At 46.3% G+C, this 12,969-nt stretch overlaps 1 protein-coding gene across 2 annotated transcripts in view; it reads left to right on the forward strand.

The window, feature by feature from the left end:
- TNFRSF13B (TNF receptor superfamily member 13B) overlaps positions 1-12,969 on the forward strand; it is a 32,115-nt gene that overhangs the window by 14,971 nt on the left and 4,175 nt on the right. The window contains exons 2-3 of one of the 2 annotated variants that reach the window (XM_025362621.1): positions 4,555-4,692; positions 8,440-8,685. In XM_025362621.1, coding sequence (XP_025218406.1) covers positions 4,555-4,692; positions 8,440-8,685 — 384 coding nt within the window. The remainder of the gene's footprint in view (positions 1-4,554; positions 4,693-8,439; positions 8,686-12,969) is intronic. The other variant, XM_025362622.1, reaches the window with a different exon arrangement.

The following is a 12,969-nucleotide window of genomic DNA, read 5'->3' on the forward strand; positions in this document are numbered from 1 at the left end:
AATCATATAGGAAAAAAGTAGGAATTACAAACCATGCAAATGTAAAATAATTCTAGCTTTTATATTTATTTATTTACCTTTATATTTACTTCACTTTTTCTTATGGCTTCAAGGTACCATCGAGAGTACTTTTATTTCAGCATGAAAGACTCCCTTTAGCATTTCTTGTAGTGCAGTCCTCAGATTTTGTTTATCTGGAAATGTCTTAATTTCTCCTTCATTATTGAAAGGTGATTTAAAAGTATATACAATTCCTGGTTGACAGCTTATTGTTTTCTTTCAGGACTTTTTTTTTTTTTTATTTTATTTTTTTTATTTTTTTTGAGACGGAGTCTCGCTGTGCTCCCAGGCTGGAGTGCAGTGGCGTGATCTCGGCTCACTGCAAGCTCCGCCTCCCGGGTTCACGCCATTCTCCCGCCTCAGCCTCCCAAGTAGCTGAGACTACAGGCGCCCGCCACCACGCCCGGCTAGTTTTTTGTATTTTTAGTAGAGACGGGGTTTCACCATGTTAGCCAGGATAGTCTCGATCTCCTGACCTCGTGATCCACCCGCCTCGGCCTCCCAAAGTGCTGGGATTACAGGCTTGAGCCACCGCGCCCGGCCTCTTTCAGGACTTTAAATATATCATTACACTACCTTCCGGCTGGTTTCTTAGGAGAAATCAGCTGTTACCGTATTGAGGATCCTTTGTACACAAGAAGCTGCTTCTCTCTTGCTGCCTTCGCAATTCTGTCTGGCCTTGGGTTTCCTCAATTTTATTGTAATATGTCTTGGTGTGGGTTTCTTTGAGGCTTTCATGCATCAAATTTATTGAGATTCCTGAATGAGTATATTCACATGTTTTTTCAGATTTGGGATGTTTGGGGCCATTATTCCTTCAAATACTTTTTCTGCCGTTTTGTCTCTTCTCCTTCTGTAACTTCTTTTTTTTTTTTTTTTTTTTTGAGACGGAGTCTCGCTCTGCCGCCCAGGCTGGAGTGCAGTGGCCGGATCTCAGCTCACTGCAAGCTCCGCCTCCCGGGTTCACGCCATTCTCCTGCCTCAGCCTCCCGAGTAGCTGGGACTACAGGCGCCCGCCACCTCGCCCGGCTAGTTTTCTGTATTTTTTAGTAGAGACGGGGTTTCACCGTGTCGGCCAGGATGGTCTCGATCTCCTGACCTCGTGATCCGCCCGTCTCGGCCTCCCAAAGTGCTGGAATTACAGGCTTGAGCCACCGCGCCCGGCCTCCTTCTGTAACTTCTACGAGCATATGTTAGTACATTTGGCTCTGTTCAATTTTCCTCAATCTTTTTTCATTCTTGTTACACAGACAATTACTTCAATTGTTTTCTCTAAAGATAAACTTAAAAGTTCACCGATCCCTTTTTCTGCTTGCTTAAATTTGCTGATAAACCCCGTCCATTAAGGTTCGTATTTCACTTTTTGGACTTTTCCATTCCAGAACTTCTGTATTTTTTTTTAAACTACTTTTAGAGCATTTTTAGGCTCACAGAAAAATTTAGCAAAAGCACAGAGAGTTCCCACATCCCTGTCCACATCCCCCGGCACAGCCTCCTCAACTATCAACATCCTAAACCAGAAGGTGCATTTGTTACAATCAATGAGCTTACACTGACACATCATTATCATTTAAAGTCTGAAGTTTACGTTGGGGTTCACTCTCAGTGTGGTACATGGCTTTGAACAAATGTACATGGACATGTGTCCACCATTGGAGTAGCTTACAGAGTAGCTTCACTGCCCTAAAAATCCTCTGTGCTCCACCTACTCATCCCTCCTGTCCTCCAACCCCTGGGAATCACTGATCTTTTTATTGTCTCCATAGTTTTGACTTTTCTAGAATGTCATGGAGTTGAAATCATACAGTAGACTTTTTAGCTTTGTTTCTCTCACTTAGTAATATGCATTTAAGTTTACTCCATGTCTGTTAATGCCCTGATAGCTCATTTTTCAGTATTGAATAACAGTCCATTGTTTGAATATACCATACTTGATTCATACATTTACCTGCTGAAGGACATTTTGGTTGCTTCCAAGTTTTGGTTCCTTTTTTACCACTTCTGTCTCTTTACCACGCGCTCATTGTGTTCATACAACATTTTCCTGACTTCCGTTAGTTCTTTGTCTATGGTTTCCTTAAGCTCATTGAACATACTTAGCACAAATCTTGATTTCACACATTTGACTAGTAATCCCAATATATAGACTTCCCTGGAAATGGTTTCTGTCAGAGTCTGTATTTCCTGTAAATGTGGCAAAACTGCTGCTGCTTTGTATGCTTTGTAATTTTTTTTTGAGACCTGGACATTTTGAGTGTTGTGTTGTGGTGACTGGAAATCTAACTTTACCAAACTCCTCAAGGATTCTGAACCTTGCCTGTTAAGGGCTGAAGCTATCTGTTTGCGACTTTTCCAAACTTTTAGTTTTAAGCTTTGTTTTTTCCCAACTTTAATTTGTATTTTTGCACGGTATGTATTCCTTGTTGTGTGTAGTCACTGAAGTTTCTGTTCTTTTATCTCTGCAGTCAACCAGTGACCTGACAAAGATTTCCTTAAGTGCTTGGCTCCCAGACCAGAGAAGGATACTTTCTCTTTAAATCCCCTGGAAGCCACTTCAGTCTTTGGGGGTTGAAACAATGTCCTTTGTGCTGGCCCCTCAGTGGTCACAGGTGGTCATCAACAATCAGAACCCACAACCCTAATATTTGGAGGACAAGGGTCCTTCTTGCTTATCCTGGCTCCAGCAAGCGGCACTGCTGTGGAATAGTAGCCACTACCATGTGATAGGCTGACATTCCTAAAATTTACCATCAAGCTCTCCCCTGGACAACTCCAGAGTTCCCAAATAGTGACTTCAGACAGTGGCTGGCAGCTCCGCAGTCGTTTAGCAGGAGGCACAGATTCCCAGAGCTTGCCACTCTACTGCTTTCCTCCATGTCACTCCTCACATCCCAGGATTGCTTTTGAGATGTCCTGACTTTGTAACTAACTGAGTTTTATGGGCAGCCTGCTTGTTCTCAAGAAGGTTAAAAAAAAAAAAAAAAAGAACAAATACATGTCTTGCAAAATGCTTTTAAACATTTTTTTTTTTTTGGAGACAGAGTCTCGCTCTGTCACCCAGGCTGGAGCGCAGTGGCGCGATCTCGGCTTCCTGCAACCTCCGCCTCCTGGGTTCACGCCATTCTGCCTCAGTCTCCCGAGTAGCTGGGACTACAGGTGCCTGCTACCACACCCGGCTAATTTTTCATATTATTATTATTTTTTTTTTTAGTAAAGACAGGGTTTCACCGTGTTAGCCAGGATGGTCTCGATCTCCTGACGTCGTGATCCGCCCGCCTCGGCCTCCCAAAGTGCTGGGATTACAGGCATGAGCCACCTTGCCCGGCCGCTTTTAAACATTTTTAAGGAGAAGTTATTGGGGGAAGCAAATGTCATGAAATCAGGAGAGGATAGAGAAGGTGATGCTTGTGCACAGCGGAAGACTCACAGTAACACAAAACCAGACATGCAGAGAGCACCCACATGGATGAGTCTCAGGCACCACGTGGGGGGACAAAACCAGACATGGAAGTTCCAGAAGGGGCAATATTAGCCTATGGGGGTAACAACAGAACAGTAGCTGCCTCTAGGAGTGGGCATTGGGTGGGAGGGGACCCCAGGGAGTCTTCAGGGGTGAAGGAAATATTCTACATCTCAATGTGGGCTGTAATGACACAGGTGCATACATACATCAAATGTCACCAAGCTGTATTCTTCCACTTTTTGCACACTTTACACACACACACACACATCATTGTGGTTGTTTCATACTTCAGTTAAAAAAGAAAATGGAAAGGAAATGGACATTTCTTGGTTCTTGCTGTGTGCTAGGCATTGACTTGGTCTGCTTTTAATTAATCATTCATTTCATGAGCACGTACTATGTCCGAAGTATTGTCTAGGTTCTGAGGACTCAGCAATTAACAAGAAAAATTAGGCACAGCCCCTGCCAGATGGTGCTCACAGTTAGTGTAGGAGCCAGCATCAAATAAGGAAAGTGGCCACAGCAACAAGTAAAGGGCTGTGCGAGTGAGTGGAAGAAGGACCGCGTCCTAGTCTGGGGGCGAGTCAGAAAGCCTTCCCTGGGAGATCAGGTTTAGACAGAGGTCTCAGTCTGAGAAGGAATAAGCCTGAGAAGGAATAAGCAGCTGAGGGGCAGGGGCTGGGGAGAAGGGCACGTCATGTGAGGGAATAGTATGTGCAAAGACCCTGTGGCAGGGAGAGGCATGGCACATTAAGGAGGGCAGGGATTAGGGCCCAGCATGGTACTGCTCATGTCAGAGAGCAGAGGTCCTGAAAACAACCATGTGCAGATGGGGAAACTGAGGCTGGAGAGGGGAGGTGGCTGCCCCGGGCCTCTAGCAAGTGCAGTGGGGGTTGTCTGCCCTGTCTGCTCCTGAGACAGAAAGGTTGTCTGTGGGAATGTGGGCAGGAGAGGCTGTCTGGGTTCCCGTCAGGGCCAAGAGGCTGGGCTGTGGCCGCCTGCCAGCTGCCCTCACTCTCCTGGTCTCTCAGCTCCACAGGGCCTGTGGACAGGGGTGGCTATGAGATCCTGCCCCGAAGAGCAGTACTGGGATCCCCTGCTGGGCACCTGCATGTCCTGCAAAGCCATTTGCAACCATCAGAGCCAGCGCACCTGTGCAACCTTCTGCAGTGAGTTCTGGGGCCTGAGCCCAGGGGACAGTGCAATCACCCTCCTCCTTCCTCTCTGGAGCACCCTCTGGCCCCACAGTCAGGTGGCTGAGGAAAGGGTGGCAGGAGGAGATGTACAGTGCGGCACCTCTTACCCCTCCACCTTCCTGCTTTGGTCACACAACTTTCTTTCAGTGTCTCAAACATAGTACATTCTTTCCTGTCTGAGGTCCTTTGCACATGCTGTTCCCGTTGCCTGGAATGCATTCCCTCTATCATCTTCCCTCAGCTCCCTCCTACTCAACGTTCAGGTCTCAGCCCAAACATCAGGGGTCTCCTCTGATCACCCAGTAGACCTAGGCCCTCTCCTGTCACTGTCTGTTGTTACATTCTTTTGAAACTTTTTATTACAGAACTTATCACACATGTACATAGACAGGATAGCACAATGACGCCCTCTGCACCCATCACCAGCTTCACAAATTGTTTAAATTCTGCCTTGTACTTTCTCAACCAATTTTTTTGGCTAGTGAATTTTATTTAATTTAATTTATTTTTTATTTTTTATTTTTTTTGAGATGAAGTTTTGCTCTTTTTGCTCAGGCTGGAGTGCTATGGTGCGATCTCCGCTCACTGCAACCTCCGCCTCCCGGGTTCAAGTGATTCTCCCTCCTCAGCCTCCCAAGTAGCTGGGATTACAGGCATGTGCCACCATGCCCAGCTAATTTTGTATTTTTAGTGGAGATGGGGTGACCTTAGGTGATCCACCCACCTCAGCCTCCCAAAGTGCTGGGATTACAGATGAGAGCCACTGCGCCCAGCCTGCCTTGTGTATTTTAAAGCACAGCCAAGATCTCATATAATTTTACCTGCAGATACTGGACCACAAAGACCTGTAAAACATAACCCAAATATCCTATCACTACCAGCAGTACTTTATTGACATCATCTAATACTCAGGCCATATTCAGTTTTCCCTGATTGTCTTGAAAACTATTCATTGCTTGCTGTTCTTTTTCATAACCTGTCCTTTTCCTTGATAGAACCTACCACGATTTGCTGTTTTGTTCTTTCGTGTGTATGTGTTTTATGTCTGACTCAACCACTAGGCTGAGAGCTCCCTGGGGGGAGGAACCATGTCTGACTTGAGCCTAACACAGTGCCTGACACATAGTAAGTCCTTCATGAATACTTGTTGAGGAGAACTCAGAGAGGATGAGTGACTTACCCAAGATCACCCAGTTTAAAACTGGAGATGTCATAGCGACATCCTGGTTTGAACCCAGGACTCCCACTCCTAAATCATGACTGAACCACTACCCATTAATGAATTAGAATATTCATTGGTTCATCCCACAAACATAGATGGAGTGCTCCAGCCCCATGGAAACAGGAATCTGGCGTGGCCCTTCAAAGACAGTGTCATCTAATGGGAGAAATGACTATGTGTCAAGGTAGAAAGCTGCAGTTGGGAGAGACCACTTTCAGCTGAAGGGCTGCAGGGTGGGGAGGTGTCCCTACAGGAAGCACCATCAGAGGCAGATTGTTAAGAGGCCACAGAATGGGGAAATCAGATGGATGTCTGGAAAAGAGGGCAGTATGCGCAGAGGTGCAGAGGTAGGAAACACAGTAGGGACGACCGAGTCCTGGGGTGGGGTGACGAGACAGGGTGTGAGGTCAGGCAGGGAGGGTCAGTGGTCTGGGGTGCTCAGGCACCACCTGCAACAGGGGAAGAGGTCACAGAAAGCCCCAAGGACACCAATGCTGGACTAACCCTATGTGACACAGAGTGGAGGTGTCAGTTTCTGTGCGGTTCAGGGGAGCCCTGGGCATAGGGCAGGGCCAGAACAGGGGAGGTCACTGGCCCCATGTGGGCCATCTGAGTTTTCCCCAAGGTCCCAATTCCGTGATCTTTTAGTTCCTTCCTTTACTCTGTCGAAGACACAAGAACGGGTGTGTGTTTGCTTTGTGAAGAGGCTCAAATGAATATTCTACTCAAGCCTTCCATTAAGTGAGCATTTAGTATGCGCCAGGCACTGTGTTGGGTCCTACAACTCTGCCACCAGCCCTAAGAAGAAGTCAGTACTGTTATTTTCCCTATATTGGAAAAGAGGAAACTGAGGCATGGAAAGGCTAAGACCACACTGCCTGCAAGTGGTACAGCTGAGGATGACCCCAATTGAAATTTGGTTCTGAAATTTGGGTTCTTATCCACTATTCTGCACTGCCTCTGAAATGTGTCCTTAAAATATATGTGTGAGCCACATTTTTACATAAATACCTTATTCTAAAGACAAACGAAACTTGCCTTTTTCACGTAAAAACTTTCATGTAGAAATATTCTGAGGCTAGACAGGTGCGGTGGTTCATGCCGCCTGTAATCCCAGTACTTTGGGAGGCCGAGGCAGGCAGATCACCTGAGGTCAGGAGTTCACGACCAGCCTGGCCAACATGGCGAAACCCCATCTCTACTAAAAATACAAAAATTAGCCGGGTGTTGTGATGGTCGCCTGTAATCCCAGCTACTACTCAGGAGGCTGAGGCAAGAGAATTTCTTTTTTTTTTTTTTTTTGAGATGGAGTCTCGCTCTGTCGCCCAAACCGGAGTGCAGTGGCGCGATCTCAGCTCACTGCAAGCTCCGCCTTTCGGGTTCACGCCATTCTCCTGCCTCAGCCTCCCGAGTAGCTGGGACTACAGGCGCCCGCCACCTCGCCCAGCTAGTTTCTTGTATTTTTTTAGTAGAGACGGGGTTTCACCGGGTTAGCCAGGATGGTCTCGATCTCCTGACCTCGTGATCCGCCCGTCTCGGCCTCCCAAAGTGCTGGGATTACAGGCTTGAGCCACTGCGCCCGGCCAAGAGAATTTCTTGAACCTGGGAGGCAGAGGTTGCAGTGAGCTGAGATCGTGCCACTGCACTCCACTGGGCAGCAAGAGCGAAACTCCATCTCAATAAAAAAAAAAAAATTAGAAAGAAATATTCTGAGGCTTTAGATAAGATAATTGATTGTTCCAAATAGATTTATTTATGCATTCAAAGTTGGGTCCACTGTGCTCTCTTAAGGCAAGTATGATTGGGCTTCAGTTTCCTTGGCTTCTGTGCCTTGGCACTGATACTTGTGTAAGCTGCTGTAATTCTTATTTAGTAGTAAGAGAGAAGAAACACTATTCATGTGAACTTTTCCACCTTCCTTCCAGCCCCCTGCCCCAACTTGCCAAAGAGGATTCTGGCCTTTCCCCTTCATTCCTTATTGAAATATTTTGAAATACATTTGAAATAATTTGAAATATATTTCAAGTTATTTGAATATTTGAAATAATTTGAAATATTTGATAATCAAAATATTTGAAATAATTTGAAATACATTTCTCCTTGATGAGGCTTGAAAAATGCAAGTAAAGTTCTTATGTAACAATGTAATCTAGGTCTAAATTTTAAATGATAACTGAAAATCTTCATATGTTTAGAAACTAAGAAATGCATTTGTAAATAACCCATTGGTCAAAGAAGAAATAATAATGAAAAATAAGTACATTTTGAACTAGGTAGAGGAAAAATAATACACATCAAAATGCAACGCAGCTAAAATAGTACTTAGAGGACAATGCACTGTCTTCAATGTGTATATTGTAAAAGTACTTGCCTTACTCTGGAATTGCTTGCTGGAATTTTACCGTAATTTTTTTTTTTAACTTTGATGTCTTTTGTGGTCAAACCTACAACTCCTGCTGGTCTGTTACCCAGCAGTATTACGCATTTCTGTCTCCTAGGGTCACTCAACTGCCGCAAGGAGCAAGGCAGGTTCTATGACCATCTCCTGAGGGACTGCATCAGCTGTGCCTCCATCTGTGGACAGCATCCTAAGCAATGCGCATACTTCTGTGAGAACAAGCTCAGGAGCCCAGTGAACCTCCCACCAGAGCTCAGGAGACAGCGGAGTGGAGAAGTTGAAAACAATTCAGACAACTCGGGAAGGTACCAAGGATCGGAGCACAGAGGCTCAGAAGCAAGTCCAGGTAAGCCACCCCAGGTGAATCTGTATGGTGTCACGCAGGGTCAGAAAGGGTAGGAGGCCTGATGCCAGGCCTAGAACAGGAGAGTCAACTATGCACAGGAAAATGGGCAGAAGCCAGGGAGATCATCCCAGGATTAAAAAAACAATGTACACAACATTGCCAGAAGTCTGTGGACAAGAAGAAAGCAGGAGAAAGGACCTGCCATGTGAGGAAGAGCCTTGTACTGAGGGCTGCTGAAGCTGTGCCAGTTCTCAAAGCACAAGCATGAGTAAGCAGCAGACCCACCTGTGTGAGCACCTGAGCAGAGCCACCACCTGCCCTCCACCAATGCTGCAGACTCCATTTATTTCTATTATTATTATTTTTATTGTTATTATTATTATTATTTTTTTGAGACGGAGTCTCACTCTGTCGCGCAGGCTGGAGTGCAGTGGCTGGATCTCAGCTCACTGCAAGCTCCGCCTCCCGGGTTTACGCCATTCTCCTGCCTCAGCCTCCCGAGTAGCTGGGACTACAGGCACCCGCCACCTCGCCCGGCTAGTTTTTTGTATTTTTAGTAGAGACGGGGTTTCACCGTGTTAGCCAGGATGGTCTATTATTATTTTATTGATAATTTAACTTTTATTTTAGATCTGGGGGTACATGTATAGGTTTGTTACATGGGTGTGTTGCTTGATGCTGAGGTTTGGGGTACAAATGGTCTTGTCACCCGGGTGGTGAGCATAGCACCCAGTAGGTAGTTTTTCGTCCGTTACCCCCTCCCTACCTCCCCCTTCTAGTAGGCCCCAGTGTCTGTTGTTCCTGTCTTTATGTCCATCTGTATGCATTGCTTAACATTTCACTTTTAAGTGAGAACATGTGGTATTTTCTGTTTCTGCGTTAATTCACTTAGGATAATGGTCTCTGCTGCATGCATGTTGCTGCAAAAAGCATGATTTTTTTCTCTTTGTGGCTGTATAGTATTTCATTGTGTATATGTACCATAGTTTCTTTATCCAATCCACCATTGATGGGCACCTAGATTGATTCCATGTCTTTGCTATTGTGAATAGTGCTGTGATGAACACATGTGTGTATGTGTCTTTTTGGCAGAATGGTGTATTTTCCTTTGGATATATACCCAGTAATAGGATGGCTGTGCTGAATGGTAACTCTGTTTTAAGTTCTCTGAGAAATCTCCAAACTGCTTTCTACAGTGGCTGAACTAATTTACATTCCACCAACAGTGTATAAGTGTTCCCTTTTCTCTGTAGCCTCACCATCATCTGTTGTTTTTTGACTTTCTAACAATAGCTATTCTTACTGGTGTGAGATGGTCCCTCATTGTGGTTTTCATTTGCATTTCTCTGATGATCAGTGATGTTGAGCATTTTTTCATGTTTGTTGGCTGCTTGCATGTCTTCTTTTGAAAAGTGTCTGTTCATGTCTTTTGCCCACTTTTTAATGTGGTTGTTGTTTGATTTTTGAATTGTTTAACTTCCTCATAGATTATGGATATTAAACCTTTGTTGGGTGCGCAGTTTGCAAACATTTTCTCCCATTCTGTAGGTTGCCTGTTTACACTGATAGTTTATTTTGCAGTGCAGAAGCTCTTTCGTTTGATTAGGTCCCACCTGTCAATTTTTGTTTTTGTTGCAATTGCTTTTGAGGACTTAGTCATAAATTCTTTCCCAGGGCCAACGTTCAGGATGGTATTTTCCAGGATTTCTCTAAGATTCTTATAATTTAGGGTCTTACATTTAAATCTCTAATTGCATCTTACATCTATGTTCCTCAGGGATATTGGCCTGTAGTTTTCTTTTTTTTCGTTGTCTTTGCCAGGTTTTGGTACCAGACTGAAGCTGGCTTTCCAGAATGAGTTAAAAGAATCCCTCCTTGATTTTTTGGAATAGTTGCAGTAAAATTTGTACCAACTCTTCTTTGTGCTTCTGGTAGAATCTGACTGTGAATCCATCAGATTCCATTTAGAGGCAAAAGAGGCTTCCTAAGAATGAGAAGGGAAAGGTGTTATTTAAAAAGTTTTTGTGGTTCATTAGCCATTGCCAGAGGGAAAAAAAATTGTACAAAGAAAAGGCTGGGCATGGTGACTCATACCTATAATCCTACCACTTTGGTAGGCAGAGGCAGGCGGATTACTTGTGGTCAGGAGTTCAAGACCAGCCTGATCAACAAGGGGAAACCCTATCTCTACCAAAAATACAAAAATTAGCGGGATGTGGTGGTGCACAGCTGTAGTCCCAGCTACTTGGGAGGCTGAGGCAGGAGAAATGTTTGAACCCAAGAGGTGAAGGTTGCAGTGAGCCAAGATCGTGCCACTGCACTCCAGCCTGAGGGACAGAGTGAGACTGTGTCTCAAAATAAATAAATAAATAAATAAATAAATAAAATAAAAATAATAAAAAATAAAGAAAGAAAATGAAAAAACTTATGGCTGGAGATGGCCACTTTGGACATGGGAAGAAGGGTCCTGTTGAGCTGGGCATCTGCTAAGTGCCAGGCATCAGAAATGATCTAATTAGTCCTCCCAGCAACCACCTCTTGGTGCACCTGCCCTGCTCTGTGGCATCAGAAAGGACGGAAGAGGGATGCTGTGTGGATCCATAAACAGTAGTGATGGAGTTTGCCCTGCTCTCAGCCTGTCCTGGAGAGACAGCAAGCCTGTTCTTCTCGAGGCTGATTGGTTCCTTTCCTTTGCAGTGACTTTCCTGTGATAACCTCATTTCCATGAGGCCAGTCCCCAGGCCAAGGTCCCATGGGCAGAGCCTGTATGCCTGATGATGGAGGTTGTCCAGCACCCCGTTGTCCCTGCTTAGCCTGGCATCTCCTGCTCTCCTGCCAGTTAGCTGCTGCTGCCTAACAAGCCATCCCCAAATGTGGAGGTGTGGGCTTCCTCCAGAGTCAGGGATTTGGCTGGGCTCAGCTATGCCAGGCTGGCTCTGCTCCATGTGCCTCTCATCCCCGTCCTGGGACCAGTGGGCTGCCCAGGTGCGTCCATCTCATGATGATACAGGACTGCAGCAGACAGGAGCACGCAGGCCTCTTGCCACCTAGGCTGGGAACTTGCATTTCATCACCACCACTGCATTTCTCTCCATTCACAGTGCCAGCAGATTCAGGAGAGGGGAAACAGACGCCACCTCTTGGTGGAAGGAGCAAGCGGGGGGTGGGGGGAAACTTTTAGTCATGGTGAATTCAAGGCCATTTTTTATCTAGCACAGCCTCTTCTGAGGGGAAGTGCAGATTCACATGGAGGGGGTGTGGATACAGAGGGGCTGAAGAGCCCAGCCACCAATGCAAGTGGCCATGCCTGCCCCCCTGGTGTCTGGCCACCTGCATACCTTCCCTGCATCCAGTGATGCATTTGAAACTTCCTGCAAACCTGGAACATTGCCCATCTCTGATGTAATAGATTTCCCTGTGGGTCATTCCTACCCACCTCACAGATCGAGAGACAGTCTCAAATTTGGAGTGACTCGCTGACAGTCACACAGCAAGTGCATGGCTGAGCTGGGATTTGAGCACATTCTGGGGGTTCCAAAGTTTGTCCCCTCTGCAACAGCAAAATGACCCAAAGTGGTGTCCACAGGGCTATTGCTCCTTGGGGGTGAACTGTCATCCCTGGGACAAGGTTAGCCACTTATTGTGTGTGACCATCAGCCAAGCCCCCTTCCCAGAGGCCACTGGGCAGAACCTTGGAGCCTCATCTTGGCTCCAGGGATAGAGCCCCAGACTGTGAGCATTGGGGGCTGTGTGAGGACGTGTTGGTGCCAGTGAGGTTGGCATTACCACGCCTCACCCTGCATCAGTTGCCACACTTGTGCCATGGCGTGGCTTTTGGTGACTGTGTGACTGTCGCTGTGCATTGCCCTGCCCTGTATTTCTCCAGGGCCCCAGGGCTAAGGTCTATTCTGTTCTGACCTCCGATGCCTACATGGGCTGGTGGGGCAGGAGGGGAGCTTGCTGTGGATTGCAAACAGGAAGTACAGAGCCACATGGCCAGGGGAGGGACCCAGAGGTGGACCTATTTAAGGGCAGGGAGCAGAGGACACCATGCGACCAAGTTGTCCAGCTGCACACGGTGGAAGGGCTGACCTGTTCTCTGCCCTCTTCATGGGCTCCCCAAAATCTGCTGTCCCCCATCTCCAGCCCTACCAGGCCCTGCCTCACCCTGACTCCAGGTTTCTCTTGCATCCCATTCAGAACTGCCCCTCCTTAGTTGAACCTGGAACTGTGGCAGGCTTGCCGTGCATGGGGAGCGGGGAGAATGAGGCAGTTCCTGTCCCA

Source organism: Theropithecus gelada, chromosome 16, assembly GCF_003255815.1.
Source record: "Theropithecus gelada isolate Dixy chromosome 16, Tgel_1.0, whole genome shotgun sequence".
Taxonomy (NCBI): Eukaryota; Metazoa; Chordata; class Mammalia; order Primates; family Cercopithecidae; genus Theropithecus; species Theropithecus gelada.